Source organism: Anolis sagrei, chromosome 4 (genome assembly GCF_037176765.1).
Source record: "Anolis sagrei isolate rAnoSag1 chromosome 4, rAnoSag1.mat, whole genome shotgun sequence".
Lineage (NCBI taxonomy): Eukaryota > Metazoa > Chordata > Lepidosauria > Squamata > Dactyloidae > Anolis > Anolis sagrei.
Window position 1 is genome coordinate 44,834,838 of NC_090024.1, and position 17,134 is coordinate 44,851,971.

Here is a 17,134-nt window from a genome sequence, read left to right on the forward strand (position 1 = left end):
GAAGGGGACTCACACAGATTCTTACTAAAATATATAGTGCACATAAGTATTTCAGTACCCATACTAATCTGATCACTATTTTGAATGCGTCCACCTGAGGGTGGGTGACCGGGACAGATTAGGGATTCTGTTAGTGTACCGTCCACCTCGCTGCACTACAGTCTCCCTACCTGAGCTAGCGGGGGTAGTCTCGGACCTGGCATTGGAGTCCCAGCGGCTGCTTGTGCTGGGGGACTTCAATGTCCATGCTGAGGCTGCCCTAACGGGAGCGGCTCAGGACTTCATGTCTACCATGGCGACCATGGGTCTGTCCCAACAAGTATCTGGCCCCACCCACAGTGCTGGACATACATTGGACTTGGTTTTCTGTCAGGGATGGGAGGAAGGTGGCGGTGTCGAGGAGTTATCCATCTCTCCGTTGCCATGGACCGACCACTTCCTGGTCAGCTTTAGACTTACTGCGCCCCCTAACCTCCGCAGAGGTGGAGGACCTATTAAATTGGTCCGCCCCAGGAGGCTTATGGATCCGGAAGGATTCCTGACGGCTCTTGGGGATTTTCCCGCCACCGCGGTTGGTGATCCTGTTGATACCCTGGTCGCTCTCTGGAATGGGGAGATGACCAGGGCAATAGACACGATCGCTCCAGAACGTCCCCTCTCAAGTAGCCGATCTAAACCGGCCCCTTGGTTTACTGAGGAGCTGGCGGTGTTGAAGCGAAAGAAGAGGGAACTAGAGAGCGTGTGGCGTTCGGATCCGAGCGAGTCAAACCGAACACGGTTTGTGGCCTTTTTAAGGTCATATGCCGCGGCAATAAGAGCCGCTAAGAAAACTTTCTTCGCGGCCACTATTGCGTCTGCAAAGAACCGTCCGGCTGAACTGTTCCGAGTTGTCAGAGGCCTTTTGAAACCCACCACTCAGGATGGGTGCCCTGATGACTCGGCTGCTCGCTGTGAAGCTTTTGCTCGGTTCTTCGCAGACAAAGTCGCTTTGATCCGCTCTGGACTGGACGCCGCATTAACGGCAGTCTCTGAGGATGTAACACGAGCATCTGCTTGTCCGATTTTGATGGATTCATTTCAATTGGTTCAAACTGAGGATGTGGACAAGGTGCTTGGAGGAATGAGAGCTACCACATGCATCCTAGACCCCTGCCCATCCTGGCTTCTAAAGGAGGCCAGAGGGGGATTGGCCGAGTGGGTTAAGGTGGTGGTTAATGCCTCCCTTCGGGAAGGCATTTTTCCAGCCAGCTTAAAGCAAGCTGTGATAAAACCGCTGTTGAAGAAGCCATCACTGGACCCCACTCAATTGGTAAACTATCGGCCTGTTTCCAATCTTCCCTTTTTGGGCAAAGTCATGGAACGTGTGGTGGCCTCACAACTCCAGGCATTCTTGGTAGACACAGATTATCTAGATCCGGCACAGTCTGGCTTTAGGCCGGGACATGGTACCGAGACAGCCTTGGTCGCCTTAGTGGATGATCTCCGTCGGGAGCTCGACAGGGGGAGTGTGTCCCTGTTGGTGCTACTCGACCTCTCAGCGGCCTTCGATACCGTCGACCACGGTATCCTTCTGGGACGCCTCGCGGGAATGGGTCTCGGAGGTACTGCTCTGCAGTGGCTCCGGTCATTCCTCGAGGGTCGGTCTCAGAAGGTGTCACTGGGGGACTCCTGCTCTACCCCACAACCTTTGTCTTGTGGGGTTCCTCAGGGTTCAATACTGTCCCCCATGTTGTTTAACATCTACATGAAGCCGCTGGGTGAGATCATCCGGAGTTTCGGGGTGCGGTGTCATCTGTACGCAGATGATGTCCAACTCTGTCACTCCTTCCCACCTGCTACTAAGGAGGCTGTCGAAGTCCTGAACCGGTGCTTAGCCGCTGTGACGGTCTGGATGGGGGCGAACAAATTGAAATTGAATCCAGACAAGACAGAGGTGCTCCTGGTCAGTCGCAAGGCCGAACAGGGTATAGGGTTACAGCCTGTGTTAGACGGGGTCGCACTCCCCCTGAAGACACAGGTTCGCAGTTTGGGTGTGATCCTGGACTCATCGCTGAGCCTGGAGCCCCAGGTTTCGGCGGTGACCAGGGGAGCATTCGCACAGTTAAGACTCGTGCGCCAACTGCGACCGTACCTTGGGAAGTCTGACTTGGCCACGGTAGTCCACGCTCTGGTTACATCCCGTCTTGATTACTGCAACGCTCTCTACGTGGGGTTGCCTTTGAAGACGGCCCGGAAGCTCCAACTAGTCCAACGGGCGGCAGCCATGGTATTAACAGGGGCTGGGCGCAGGGAGCACACAACTCCTCTGCTGTACCAGCTTCACTGGCTACCGATTAGCTACCGAGCCCAATTCAAAGTGCTGGTTTTGACCTTTAAAGCCCTAAACGGTTCTGGCCCTACATACCTATCCGAACGTATCTCGGCCTATCAGCCCACCAGGACCCTTAGATCTTCAGGAGAAGCCCTTCTCTCTATCCCACCTGCTTCACAGGTGCGGCTCATGGGAACGAGAGATAGGGCCTTTTCTGTGGTGGCCCCCCGGCTTTGGAATGCCCTCCCTACTGAATTAAGGTCAGCCACTTCGCTAATGGCATTTAGGAAAAAACTAAAAACCTGGATGTTTGAGCAAGTCTTCAATTGACCTTCGTCGTGATGTTTTATCTGACCATGGATTAGCAATCAAGACAACGAATTGGATGACGATTTTAACTATGAGATGTCCCGATCTGTATTGGTGGCCCAATGCTGCGTATGTTTTTTGTATGTATTCTTAATTTTAATTTTATATGCTTAAGTGAATTGTATATTTTAACATTGTATATTTTAACATGTTGTAAACCGCAATGAGTCGCCGCATAGGCTGAGATATTAGCGGTATACAAGCATACCAAATAAATAAATAATAAATAAATATTTTCTATTTACCTTTGATTGTACAAATTATACTCAAATACTATTCTGCCGGCAATATCATTAGCTTAGCCTATGTTATCAAATTTTACTGGACCAACTACATCATAAAAACTAAAAAGCTGATAAACTATCATTCTCTGAATAAATAAGTATAATAACTAAAACCCAACAGTTAAAGCAAGAAACCAGCAATAATAGAATGGGGATTTTATTTAAAGTCTGACAATTTAAGACTGACAGGTATGTAAAACCTAACTAATCTTCTGTTACATTATTTTATATAGAATTATTGTTACAAAACACTTTATGTAATACTCCTTGTGTGTAGTGTTCACCTTTTCAACTATGTGAGTCACAAAATTTATTTATGATTATAATATGAAAAGGATAAAAAATGAAAATACTGATATTACGTCATGTAAATTTATAGCGGAATAGCGGTGACATTAACAATTTAGAAAGCAAAAAGTTGCTAGAATACTAACATAAAAATATTAATGAAAAGAAATTGATTATTTCTAAGAATATGTGATCTATTTCTTGGTTCATCTGATAAGTATGCATGTTTTGGCTTGATAGTATTTATGTTATAGTATAAGAGAAGGTGCAATTTCTTTGTATTCTTAATAAAATACATAGTGCACATAAATATTTCAGTACCTATACTAATTTGATCACTATTTTCTATTTATCTGTTAATGTTCAGAATCTCTAAAATATATTCTAGCAATTTACTTACTCATCTATTTGTGAAACACAGTTTTCCACCTCTTTTAGTGCAGCCTGCAACTTGCACAACAATTTCTGATAGACGTCTTGTGTTTCCAGATCTTCTTCATTTAACAGATATCTCAAACCATGGCCATCCTGTTGACTTAAGGAGTGTCCTGAAGGAGCTGCCATGGTAGTGATTGTATGTTGTACATAGACCATGGGATTCAGTTTACCTGCAAATGATGGAATTTTAAAATAAATAAATAAATAATATATGCTCTCAGGTACTCTATTTTCATAATGACCATTCTTGAGTTTAAAACACAAGCCTTACTTACACCTATCCAGCATATGAGCACGCTGATGCTAGAGACAAAAAAAGGCACAGAAATTCATTCTTTCCACATACCCCTGGTATAATTAAAATTGCCTCCATGCTAGTAAAACATGTTTTTCTGTTTTTCAAAGATTAAAATCAGTATATTAAAGCAATCCAAATCATTGAAAATCATAGGCACCTCGCAGTAAAATCAATCATAAGTAGCTATAAATAAGTACTTGGGAAAACAAAACTCTGTAATTATTATTGCTTTTAAGCAAAAAAGGGAGAGTGTTTGTTGTTAAATATTTTCAAAATCAAGAAGCACTTCAATCAAAAACACATTGTTTATTCACTTGGTTTTCTCTAAGACTGATATTCTAAATGATTTCTTAGTTATTGCTCAAAAAATGGAGGTGGGAAGTGGGGAGTCACACACAAAAAAGGAACAAAATGGGATTAAACTATTCAGGAATGGTGGCTCTTGCTTTGAATAGCCTGCATTTTCCTAGCAACTCAACATACAATTGAATATGATTCACTAAGAGGTGTCATAATGTTGTCATGTGGTTACTAACCGAGTAGAATCTTTCTAATAAATACTAACTGGGAAGCAATAAAACAAATTGCGAAGAAGCCATAGCAGATGAGGAAGACAAATAGAAATTGTAAAAAGACTGTAGAGAAAGGGAAACACAGTAGTTTTGTCTCACAAGCATAGTAATTCGTACGTGCAAGCAGGAACAATAACCAGTCCTGCACTACCACCATACAGAGGTCTAACAAAAAATTAGCCTTCTTTGATAAAATGATATGAAATATATTTATTTACAGCTACAAAAGGTGACATTACATTTCATGGGGAAGTCTCTGAAACATGTTCAGAGAGAAGAAAGAAAAATGCAAACTACAGAATGATGACCAGTCTGAACAACTGAATATTAACTAGTGGAGGAAGAGAAAACGGTAGGGCTAAGGATAATATAAATGAAATGAATGAATACATTTTATATTTAAAGTCTTAGAGAAATATATAAAGTAGTAATTACAGTAGATTCTCTGGCTCTGCAAGCTGTGAATCCACAATTTCAATCAACTGTGGATTGTCATGTCTTATAAATAAATTGGCATAGACACACCGAAGTGTCCTCATGCACATCACCACCATTTAATAACATGGAACATAATCTGCTTTTGTTAGCATCTGCAGGAATTCTGGAACAAAGACCTCATAAGATGTATATAACCAACTGTCCTGCATTCAGGTAGGTTCAGGGATGATAAAAGAAAGTACTTCTTCGCACGAACTATGGAATTTGCCATACATCACAAAGCATGGTAAAATGACTCTTAATTTGGATACCTTTAAAAGGAGATCATGCACTCATGGAAGAAAAAGGCTCCTTGTGGCCACATGCTTACCTCAAATATCAGAATATAATTCTGAATGCCCATTGATAAGAAACATGAAGAATAGGGTACTATTTTACTCATGTCCTTCCTGTGGGCTTCTCATAAGCATTCAACTGGTGTAGAATTTTTAGATCTCTTTATTTGTTTCTAAGTTAGAGGTCCATTTTTTCACATAGACATGAAACACGCATAGGTTATTGAGGTTAGGAATCAAGAAAGGTCCAATAAATCATTTAAACAGTAGCTTAAAGCTAGCTTTTTACCGGCTGTGCCTTAGATTTAGAGCATTCCCAGGTCAATCCAAAACACAAAAGAAGTAGCCAAAGTTGCAACTTGCTTATCTAAAGGCATTTCCCGCACAGATATAAGTAATGGAGGGGAAAAATTCTGAGTTATCTAAGGATTTGCTGGTTAATCTGGAAAAAACAGGGGGAGAAGCAATAACAAGTGACTGAATAAATGATAAATGATAACTTCCCCTTATGGGAAGAAATCAACCTATGTAGTAAAAGCAAATATTATTTAGATTTCAGCATGGTAAAGCATAATTAAGCAAAATAATTAAACATGGAGTTATAAAAATAGGTTTTAGGATATCTTCTTCAAATGCATGTTTGGCTTTATCTACACTGGCTGCTTAATTTATGAAGGTGGCCACACACACAGTTCCCATCTGAAGCAGTGGCAAGGCGGAATCAAAATGGAGCTACAATGCTAACGTTAGAAAAGATGCTTGTGTGATAGGGAAAAGGTGGGAGAGATCATTGAGCCTTACCTTGGTCAGTATATTTGTTCTCTTTTTCATGTGATAGATGTTTTCTGCTATCCAACTGGACACCAAAGGCACTGCCAACTGATGTTGAAGTCTTAGGATATGAGACTTCCATCACATTGATGTGGCAATTTGTTGGACAGAAATCACTGCTGTGTAGTGGAGAAATTTTTGACTTGGCTTGCTTGAAGGTAGGCCAAGCTCGATTTTTTAAAACCCGTGAAAACTGCAAGTGAAAAATGGAATGCATAAAGTTTATTTTAGTATCAAAACTAATATTAAAATTGTTATATTTTAAAAGATTTGGATATTGAAATCTTTTTAAAATATAACAATTTAAAATTGTTATATTTTAAAAGATTTGGATATTGAAGTATACAATTATTACTCTAGAAACTAGGGTCCACATTTCCACTCGTCCATGGAAACCCACTGGGTGATCTTTTGTAAGTCACACAATTTCAGAGGAAATGAAAGGGGAATCTCCTCTAAACAAATCTAACCAAGAAAACACTTTGTGTCTTAGAGTTTTGTGTGTTTTCAGAAACATCTTGAAAACACACAAAATAATGGAACAAAACACCTTTTTGATTTCAGTTTACTAACTTGTATTCTCATTTTACTGACTGTTATACAAGTGATAAGTATTTTGTGATGACAAGGTATTAACATAAGCTTTCCACAGTGATTTTTTTTTTCATGTCTGGAGTGACTTGAGAAATGGCAAAACGCTTCCAGTGTGAGAAAATTGGCCATCTGCAAGGATGTTGCCCATGGGATGCCTGGATGTTTGATGTATTACCATCCTTGTAGGAGGCTTCTCTCAAGTCCCCGCATGGGGAGCTGAAGCTGACAGAAGGAGCTCAACCTGCTCTCCCCAGATTCGAAGCATTGATCTGTCACTCAGCTGTCCTACCAGCACAAGGGTTTAACCATTGCACCACTGGGGGCTCCAACAGTGACTGATCATCCGCAGTGACGATCTGTCACTATAGATAGAGTTATCCACTATCATGAATTACAATCTAATAACAACTTTAAAAAAATCAAATTATGAGTGTGCAGACAAATTTTATGCTTGCTTACAACACTTGTAGGAAGGACTGGTGTATCTCTCCTGCAATACCAAACATGCCTCTTATACACTTAGTAGGAGTATAATATAAAACCTGCACTTCCAGAAATGTACCCACCATCACAACTAGTACATATGCCAATCACTCATGCAATGACAACTGTACCATTAGGAATCATGCATCCCTACAGAGACTATTGAAATGTGATTTGTGACATTTGTCATCATTGACTATAATGTTTAGGGCTGCTATCCACTTTTTGCACTAGTGCTACTTCAAAGAAATGTCCAGAACAATTGGGGGGGGGGGGGAGGTACTACCTCAGCTGTATTTGATGATTTTGTTATGTGCCTTCAAGTTAACTCTGATTTGTGGAGACCACATCATATAGTTTTCTTGATGATATAATTGCTTTTCTCTAAAGACAAAAAGGTGTGACTTGTTTGCAATCAACCAGTGGGTTTCCATGGTCAAGTGAGGATTTGACACCCCATCTCCAGAGACGTAGTCCAATGCTCAAACCACCATCCTGGGATTTGAACTTTGATATCCTAAATATTGTCAATTGGTGTAACCAATCTAAAGGGATATTCCCAATTTCATGAAGTATGATAATTCTGGCTTACTTTGTCAAGCTTAAGAGAAAAAATACATGTTTTAGGTAACCATAACCTAGAAATAAAGGCAATGAAAGGTAAAGGTTTCCCCTGATGTAAAGTCTAGTTGCATCTGACTGGGGGTGGTGCTCACCTCCATTTCTAAGCCAAAGAGCCAGACAACTCCAAGGTCATGTGGCCAGCATGACTTCATGGAGCGCTATTACCTTCCTGCAGAAGCAGCACCTATTGATCTACTCACATTTGCATGTTTTCGAATTGCTAGGTTGGCAGGAGCTGGAGCTAACAGTGGGGGCTCTCCCCACTCCCTGGATCCAAGCCACCAACCTTTTGGTCAGCAAGTTCAGCAGCTCAGCAGTTTAACCCATTGTGCCACCAGGGGGTCAATAGGCATTTACATTGATAATATTCTTACTAACAGTCATATTAATAGTGGATACTTTCTGTTACATCTATAAACAGCCATAATGATTTCCTAAACTCACATATAAACAAAGAATACCATATATGCTTTGAACCCAAGTTTGCCAAAAATCTAAATTGTGTGGGATGTGATCACGAACTGTTATGGTATAGACATTAAGTGCTCTTCATAATACTTCTGTCCAGATAATCTAGTACAGTTGGCTTGAAAGATGTGAAATAATGCAACAAAGGCATTAAGGGCATTTAAACAGGAAGAAGAGCAGCGCATATTTCACATTTAAACCTCCCACACATTATCTCCCACAGAAACCAAAAGCCTGGATATAATTCGATGAGACAGTAAGTATTATCCAAAATAGTTTTCATACATATGCTTGAAAAACCTGGAGAGCATTATGCTGGACTAAAACTTCTGTTCGAAATAATGGGATAATAAGAAACACAGGAAGCCACTAGGCTTCTATTTATAGATTGCAAACTTTCACAGCAAAACTAACAGCACGGCTAAAGAATTCTCAGACACTTTTGTTACTATGGTGACATTTACCTCTCTAAAATAAAAGCATGGCTGCTCTTGGAATAAGGCACATTACTAACAGCTATCAAGAACGGTAAACATTTTTGAAACAACAACTATGCATCATGTTAATGGATTTTGGAAAGGTCTTTTCTGAGCAGTAAATGACTGTATGAATTTATATTAAGGTAATATCAGATGCAGTAATTCCCCATATAGTTGCGCCAATATTCTTCTTCCTGACTCAATACTATCTTATTATCGTAGACATTGTACAGAACATAATGAATTATTCTACAGTAGTCAAGAACTATATGAAAAGGATTGCATGCATAGAAATTCTGACTGGGGGATAAAAACACCCCTCTACAGCAGTCAAGTTAAACAGAGATGAGAGAGAGGCAAAAAATTTAAATAAGGCAGATAGCCTAATAACTGATATCAATATTCATATTGATTGAGAAACATTACAGACATTCAAAGGGGGCTAAGTATGTTGTCAGGGATCTTAGTAGCCTGTAAGCCATAGGGCTCCTCACTTTCCCAAAATACATTTCCCAGAGTTCTGTGCTTTCTTTCCCAGCAAACTCTGCTTTCTCCCCACTTTTCCTCTCCTCATGGCAATAGGCCATTAATTTAAAGAGGAGAGGAAGCCCTCTGGCTTTGCTTTGATTCCTTGTGCTGAAAATAAAACCGACTTTAGGAGGCTTCTGAAATATACAAAATGGAAATGAAAAAGTTTTGATTCTTACATTTTTGGCATGGGGCATGCCCATGTGTCAGATATTGCCTCGTAAGTACGAATTTAACAAATTTGATATGACTTATGAGGACTAACAAAAAAATGCACACTTCTAGTATTTTGTGCATTCCTTCATGACCAGGAGATAGACTAGGTGGCCCCTGTGGTTTCTTTCCACTCTATGATTCTAGGCAGGGTTTGTTGACATGAATATGGTTCAGAGAAAACAACAGAAAAAAAGAAAGAGAGATAATAGAGGCAAGTATAAACAAAGAGGGCATGCAGTTATTTTGGTTATACGTGCTTAGCTCAGCTGAATATTTTTGGTTGTTTTTTTTCAAGCATAGCTTTTTACCCTTACCTTTTTGTAACTAGTAATCCTTCTGCAAATGTGTTCCATTTTCTCATTGCAAATGGTGCTGAATTTACTTTGCAAGTCAGGAGGTATTACTTCATTCAGACTATTTAGGCTGTTACAGTTTTGCACAAATTCCTCATCACTTTTTGCAAGTGCTTCCAGAATCTGTAAGTAAATTGTAGTAGATTCCTTCAGTGTTACAACTAACACACTCTACTGGAGTTAATTTAAAATGTTTTAAAGTGTTTGAAAGTCTGTTATGAATCTTTATACTTTTAAAATCAGAAACTATGAGAATCATACATAAATCAGAAGAAAAGAAATTGTTAAAGGTGCAGGGACTCAATCATTTTTATCTGCAGTCAACATAAAACAGACACATAAAAAATCTATTGTCTTTTGATAGGTCCTGTCTTTCAACAGGACCTAACAGTACTGTAACTTACACCCCAAAACTATTCCTTCTAAAGCAGTGCATGAGAATCCAGTATATTGAACTCTCCATTGTAAAAAAAAATATGCAAGATAAAATATCAAAAGGCTCAATTAACTTCTCTCATGTGAAATATTTTTTCTTGATTCCATTGACTGGAATGTATGGCATGTGTATAGGGCATTTACTAACTATTTTTCCATGCATTAAATTATGTTTCCTTTAGCATTAAAAAACTTTTACAGTGTATATGCAATTATAGCAACAAAAAAAAGTACTGTAACTTACACTTTCTGAATCATGATATTAATTAGGTTTCTAATTGCTTGTAAGAGTTTTGTTTTCAGCGGGTTTAATTAATAATGCAAAATGTTTCAGCAAAATCTATCCCTTGGCTATCACTACAGAGAGTGTGGTTAAATCCATACCAAGTCATGTAGATCCTGTTCTTCAATTTCAAATTATCTTTTTAGTAACTCTAAAGCATTGCCATTCCTAAATGACTATTTTAAAAATTTATATCATTTCATAATTAAGGTTTGCAGCTTTGATCAAAAGCAACCCGCAAGAATTACTGTATTACATGTAACATTCTAACTTAGCTCTCCTAATTGTTTTTGCATTACTTTTCTTCACTATAAGATGACTTTCTGAGCCATTCTAGACTTCAATTGTGCCATTTAAGGATCTGTAAAATAGGACTACATTTACCCACACTAGACAGCACAAGATATTCTAACAATATGGAAGATAAATTCGGGGAGGGGGGGGAGCTTCAATATGATTGCAGAATGCTCTACCAGTGTAGCCATTCTTCTGGCAAAAATACATTATCAGAATGGTCAAAAAAGGCTGAAAGCACGTTTATTCAATATTCACCCAAGTATAAGTGCACACTGCAGCAACCATGAACACACCATTGTCAACCATACAATTGTGCAGCAAGTATGTATGTGATACAAGTAGTTTCCCTCCTAATGATTTCAATAGGAGATATTTGAATCTCCTTCAGGAGAGATAAAGCGGGGAAATAATAATAATAATAATAATAATATCCCTCTATTGCTCTACAACACAGTTTAAAATAGAGCACGAGCCAGGACACATCATGATCCCGCTAGTCCATATATGCCACAACTCAACCAATAGCACATGCCATATACGGTTAAAAACTCTCTGACTTTGAGTCATAAAAACCTAGACTTCAAAAAATGTACTTTCTGCAACAACAACAACAACAACAACAACAACAACAACAACAACAATTTATTTCTAGACCGCCCTCTGTCCCAGAAGGGACTCAGGACAGTTTATACACAGAAAAAAGCAAACATTCAATGCCAAAAATAATGCAAACACATCAAAAATCAAAGTAATACACAATAATAACAGTAAACTTTAAGAATTAAAAGAATTAAAACATTATAAAATAGTCCTATAGACATTATAACATTGAAACATATAACCTATAAAACAATTAAAATATGAAACAGCTCGTCTCTAAAATATGTACAGCAACTTAAGCATTTAGACAGTACTCATCTGAATAGTACCTTTCCAGATACACCCTTTAAAATAGTGGCAACTCCAGCTACAAGAACAAGGAAGGCTATGACCATTCAACAAAATAATACAACTGCAACTATCTCTCATACATACCCATCACAAATTATATCTTGTCTGAACTGCTGATAAAATATCAGACAATATAATAGTATGTGATGGATGTGTATGTTGTGACTTTCAGCTAGGGTCCATCCACTGGAGGCATGAGATTTGCATTAAGCATCCACTAAGCAATCTAGTTGCATCTAACAATTGAATAGAAGCCAAATTTTTACAAGGAAGGGGGAAATAGTTACTTTTTGATTAATATTATTACTGAAACGGTAACACAATAACTGCTAGTATAGGCTACTTATCACTCCATAAACATTACTTGGGATAGGGTTCATCTCCCCCTCCCCCCCCCCCCCCCCCACCATCCTGATGTCACACTGCTGTTTTTTCTCCAAATCCTTATCTCTCAATGGCTGGATTAACACCACTGATTTTTCATTTTCTTCCCTGCTGTAATTTAGCACCAGTTAAAGCCTTTTTACAATGCCGTGCTCCTCTGAGCAATTAGCATAGAACTCACTGGGTACACTTTATTTATGAAAGGAACAATTAATCTGCATAATGTTGTGGATGAATATACTCTTGACCCCTCTTACACAAAATAAGCAATATGAACTTTGCTATTAAAATAGATAACTATGATTTTTTAAAAATAACATCCAATTATTATTGAACACAAAAACATTTAGAGAAGTACTTGAAAACACAAAATCCAAAAGGTAGCAACGTAATTTATACCTAGTCTCTTTCACATTATTTTAAGTTTGGCAGTTTACTTTATGACTGCCCTGCAACTGAATTTTCTTTCTGGGTGAATAACTATGACTCATAACCATTAACAACCATAAACCGTACAGAGGTATTTCTGGACAAATAACCACAATTCATAAGCATTAATAACTATCAACAGATCATTGACAAATGATAGACTTGAAATGAAGTAACTAAAAACCTTTCCCTATACAAGATACGCCACTTCAGTGACAGAAGGAACAATAAATAATTAAAGAAAGAAATATTTTACGCTTCATACCTTTGCAGTCAAGCTGAAAAAGCCCTTTGGTTCAATCATCTTCTCCAAAACATGACATTTTATTCCAGCTGTACTGTCATATTCATAAACGACACCATATTCCAGATGAACATTATCAACAGTTAAACTGACATGGTCCTTCCGTCCATCAATTATTGCCATGGTATTAAATTTGTCAATTACTTCTAGAAATAGATGTTTCAAGTCAACTTCTTTTGTTTCCATCTTATCTAATGATTTAACGAATGCAACTAAATCATCATTTGTTAAGCAAACTAAATTAAAATTGAATTGAGCAAGTAAATGAGCTAAAACAGATTACAGTTTATTTATAATCTTGCTAGAAGATAATTCGTTTTTTGTAAAGTGAGATACAGACATAGGCATTGATATACATACAGATATACTATTACTAAACCAAAGATTCCAAGGATAACTGAAGGTGGATGAATGTCTTTTAGGGCACAATCTCAAAGAAAATCCTTAAAATTTCAATTAGGTGGAGCTATATAGAGGTTCAAATCTGGGGAGCAGGTGAGCTCCCACTGTTAGGTCCAGCTTCTGCCAATCTAGCAGTTTGAAAAAATGCAAATGTGAGTAGATCAATAGGCACCATTTCTGCAGGAAGGTAACATGCTCCATGCAGTCATGCTGGACACATGACCTAGGAAGTGCCTACGGACAAAGCTGGCTCTTTGACTTAGAAATGGAGATGAGCACCACCCCCCAGAGTCGGACACAACTAGACTTAATGTCAGGCAGGCCCATAGCCTGGGGTGAGGGGCTTGATGGGCTTCAGCCCCCCCCCCCCCCCAAATTCCCAGGGTGGTCCATGAGAAGGCCTTACTGGTACATTATTTAAACTGTTATGTTTATTCATATCATGACCTGATCACCATGCTCAATATGTCCCATATGCATGGGGGTATTGGGATAATGAGACAAAAGGTTTGCTAGGGTAGAGCCTCTCTCACTCAGACTCAGCCCCCCCCCCCAAATCAAACTGAACCCCCCGAATCAATATCTTGGCTACGGTACTGATGTCAGGGGAAAACCTTTACCTTTACTATAAGGACAATTCTAAAGCAATATGAAAAATAAATCAACATTCAAGTAAAGGTCATAATCAGATTTCCATGCCTATACATTAGTTGGACTATTTCACTAATTAAGAAATTAGGCTTGTAACTGACTAAATCACATACATACTTCATACTTCAAACATATCACCTGAAGGAGAAAGCCCACATCTCTCTCTATATTATATGTGAAGAGTGTCATTTATTTGGTTTCATGTGTCTTACTTCAAGGGATGTTCTTTTGACAATGTGTGGGGTATTTGCTTCTCCTGCTTTTGGTCTTAAGTGTCTCATCTGACATTTTACTTTGCTGTGTTCAATAAGAGACAAATAACCCCACCTTCTACTTTGCAGTCAAATGCGTATCCTCCATCATCTCCCAAAGGCTTGGAATTTGTTTTCTGCAGATCTTCCTGAGCGCTCTCAATGCTGTTATAGACCCACTGAATAGAATCTTGCTGCAGAATAGCAATAACAATTATTTTAAAAGTTTACGTGCTTACTATAAACAGGAAAGCATATTAGCTTTGCTAAAGGAAACAATGTTCTCATGAGTGTCATATTGAAATGAAAGTTTAATTTTCATCCTCATCCCACCAGCCCACCCTTTTCCTGGAATTTTAATGACTCAGAGATGAGCAGAAAGACTCTCACTAAATATTCCAAGCAAATGCTTCCTGTCTTGCCATACTACACTGTGAAGCAGAGCGATGGGTTTTGGGACAAGATTAAGTCATGCCCCACTCAAATAAAATTCCTGATCTTCCCATTAAAATTCTCCTTCAGACCTCAAACTTCTAACATTGCAGTAACATAAACTCCAATGTTTCAAAGATAAAATTGGAACACGTGTATTCAAGCAACATTAGAATGTGGTCAAAATCATTGATTAATGAGGAAGGACAAACAGGCTAAAAGAGGTTGCATCTGTTTGCTTTTTTCAGAGACTATTCACATTTCAGAAGAGAATCAAGACTTGGTGGTTTGAACAAGCGTTTGAAAATGCAAGGTAAGGGACATAGGAATTGGAACGACTGGACGACGAGATGGGACAATGTTTTTATTAGGAGACACAAATGATGTATGCTTTTAGTTTTCTTGTTATGGTTTTATATTATGTGTTAATGTTTTTAAATGTTTTATGGTGTTTTTGGGCCAATTGTTTTTGGCCCTCCTGGAGGCAGATGTAGATGGGGGGTTAGCATGCTCCCCAGAAGTAGGGGAGCCCCCAAAATGCAGCATATCTGGTGTCTGGGAGTTACCTCTGCCTTGTGTTTTTTTAGTGTCCAAGGGTGAGTGGGTCCTGGAACCTATCCCCCCATGGATACTGAGGACTTGCTTTAACTATAAGATCACACTTGTTAAAATTAAGAACCTGTCTACTGATTTACACTGACCATTTCATACAGATTCAAACTATTACCGAAGAAATTGATTTTGCTGTGCAGATTACATAGCAAATCCTTGAACCAGTTTGAGGCCCAGAAAGTAATTATACAAACCACAGAGCACCAATGCACATAAAGGACTTTCCTTTATGCACTTTCATGGGAGTTGGCTGTCTAGTGCCCGCCACTGTTTGAAGCTAGCTTTGAACTGCATTAAATGGTCAGTGTAGATCAGTGGTTCTGACCTGGACTGGATTTTGGATTCTGATTTTAATAGAAGTGTGCCAATCAATTGTTTTAATTGCTGTTTTAATATTTCAATGTACTGCTGATTGTTTTATGATGTTGGCACCACATGGTGCTTTTGTGAGGCTGCTCTGAGTCCCCCCTCAGGGGTGAGAAGGGTGCAGTATAAATATAGGAAATAAATAAATAAATAAATTCTTAACCTATGGGCCACGGACCATTAGTGGGCCGGGAGGATGAAAATCTGGTCCTCAAGCTTCCTTCCTTTAATTTAATTTAATTGCACTCCTTTCGCACTGCCAGCCACTCCTTCCCTGTCGCTGACCATGGCATATGTTCTGTATCAGAAACTAGAGCTGATGTGGTCTATCCAATGCAATCTTCTGAATCAGCGCCCCAAACCAAATGAAGAGTTGACCAAAAACTGATTCGTAACTCTTTTGGTACTAAAGTTGGAGAGTGGTCCTTGGTCAAAAAAAGGTTGGGAACCACTGGTGTAGATGGCGGTCTCATAATTTAAAATCAGAGTTCACACACAAGGGCATTCACAAAAATATCTACTGCCTGGGCAGGAATGCATTAGGTTCTGACTGAATGTCTAGAAACAGGTCTCTACACACAATAAAAAGGCCTGCATGTCAGTTATATTTTTATATTCATTGTTTCAACCAGCCACATTCTGGAAGAATTCCTAAAACATATAGAAATCTGTGTAATTTAGAATTTAGCCCAACAGTTAATTATAGATTGTTCTCAAAAGACTAGATAACTTGTCCTTGTTTTTTTCTAGAACAAAATGTACTCTTCTTATATAGAATCATTGCTAGAAAGTCTGGTAGTAAAATATATATTCTAAAACGTTTTCAGTTACTTACTAAAGTAAAAAAAAAAAACCATGGTGAGTTTCAGAATTTCTTCCACCCCGCAGTTAAATACAGCTGGATGAACTACAAAAATAGCTTGTGTTCTGACAGAATTGAAAATACAAGCCTCTGAAGGAAAGTGTGTGGGATGAAATGGAAGTTAAGCAAAAAGTCCAAGGATTTGAGCTTTTGTATATATTTCTATATGACTTTTCAAAATAAAATTTTAAGCTTATTTCTCTTTTAATATAACTTCAAATGCATTACTGAATAATTCCATATGCTTTTTGTTTATGATATGAAGCTAAATTTAACTCATCTCTTCCTTGCTACATTCACTGCATTTTATCTAACAATGTTTATTTTGCACCGTGGGAGGCTATGGTCCATTGATTGCATTACTTTCCAGCCATATTTATGAAGTATCAGCAAAAGTTTTGAAAGGAGGTCCTTTCAGGATCTTAAAGATCACTGGAATGATCCCAGCGCCATTCTGTACCAACACAAACCAATTTATACATTTTCTTTCCACTCTTATTCAAGCTTTTTACTGCAAGTTTTGTGTGAAGTCTGTGCTTATCAACTAGGTAGGTTACTGAAAATAT

General features: G+C 38.7%; 1 protein-coding gene across 2 annotated transcripts in view; it reads right to left on the reverse strand.

The window, feature by feature from the left end:
- Nucleotides 1–17,134, reverse strand: part of PREX2 (phosphatidylinositol-3,4,5-trisphosphate dependent Rac exchange factor 2) — a 139,799-nt gene that overhangs the window by 41,962 nt on the left and 80,703 nt on the right. Inside the window, exons 21-25 of one of the 2 annotated variants that reach the window (XM_060775438.2) lie at nucleotides 14,373–14,490; nucleotides 12,954–13,183; nucleotides 9,871–10,032; nucleotides 6,135–6,357; nucleotides 3,653–3,860 (exon numbers count right to left, since the gene is read on the reverse strand). In XM_060775438.2, coding sequence (XP_060631421.2) covers nucleotides 3,653–3,860; nucleotides 6,135–6,357; nucleotides 9,871–10,032; nucleotides 12,954–13,183; nucleotides 14,373–14,490 — 941 coding nt within the window. The remainder of the gene's footprint in view (nucleotides 1–3,652; nucleotides 3,861–6,134; nucleotides 6,358–9,870; nucleotides 10,033–12,953; nucleotides 13,184–14,372; nucleotides 14,491–17,134) is intronic. The other variant, XM_060775439.2, reaches the window with a different exon arrangement.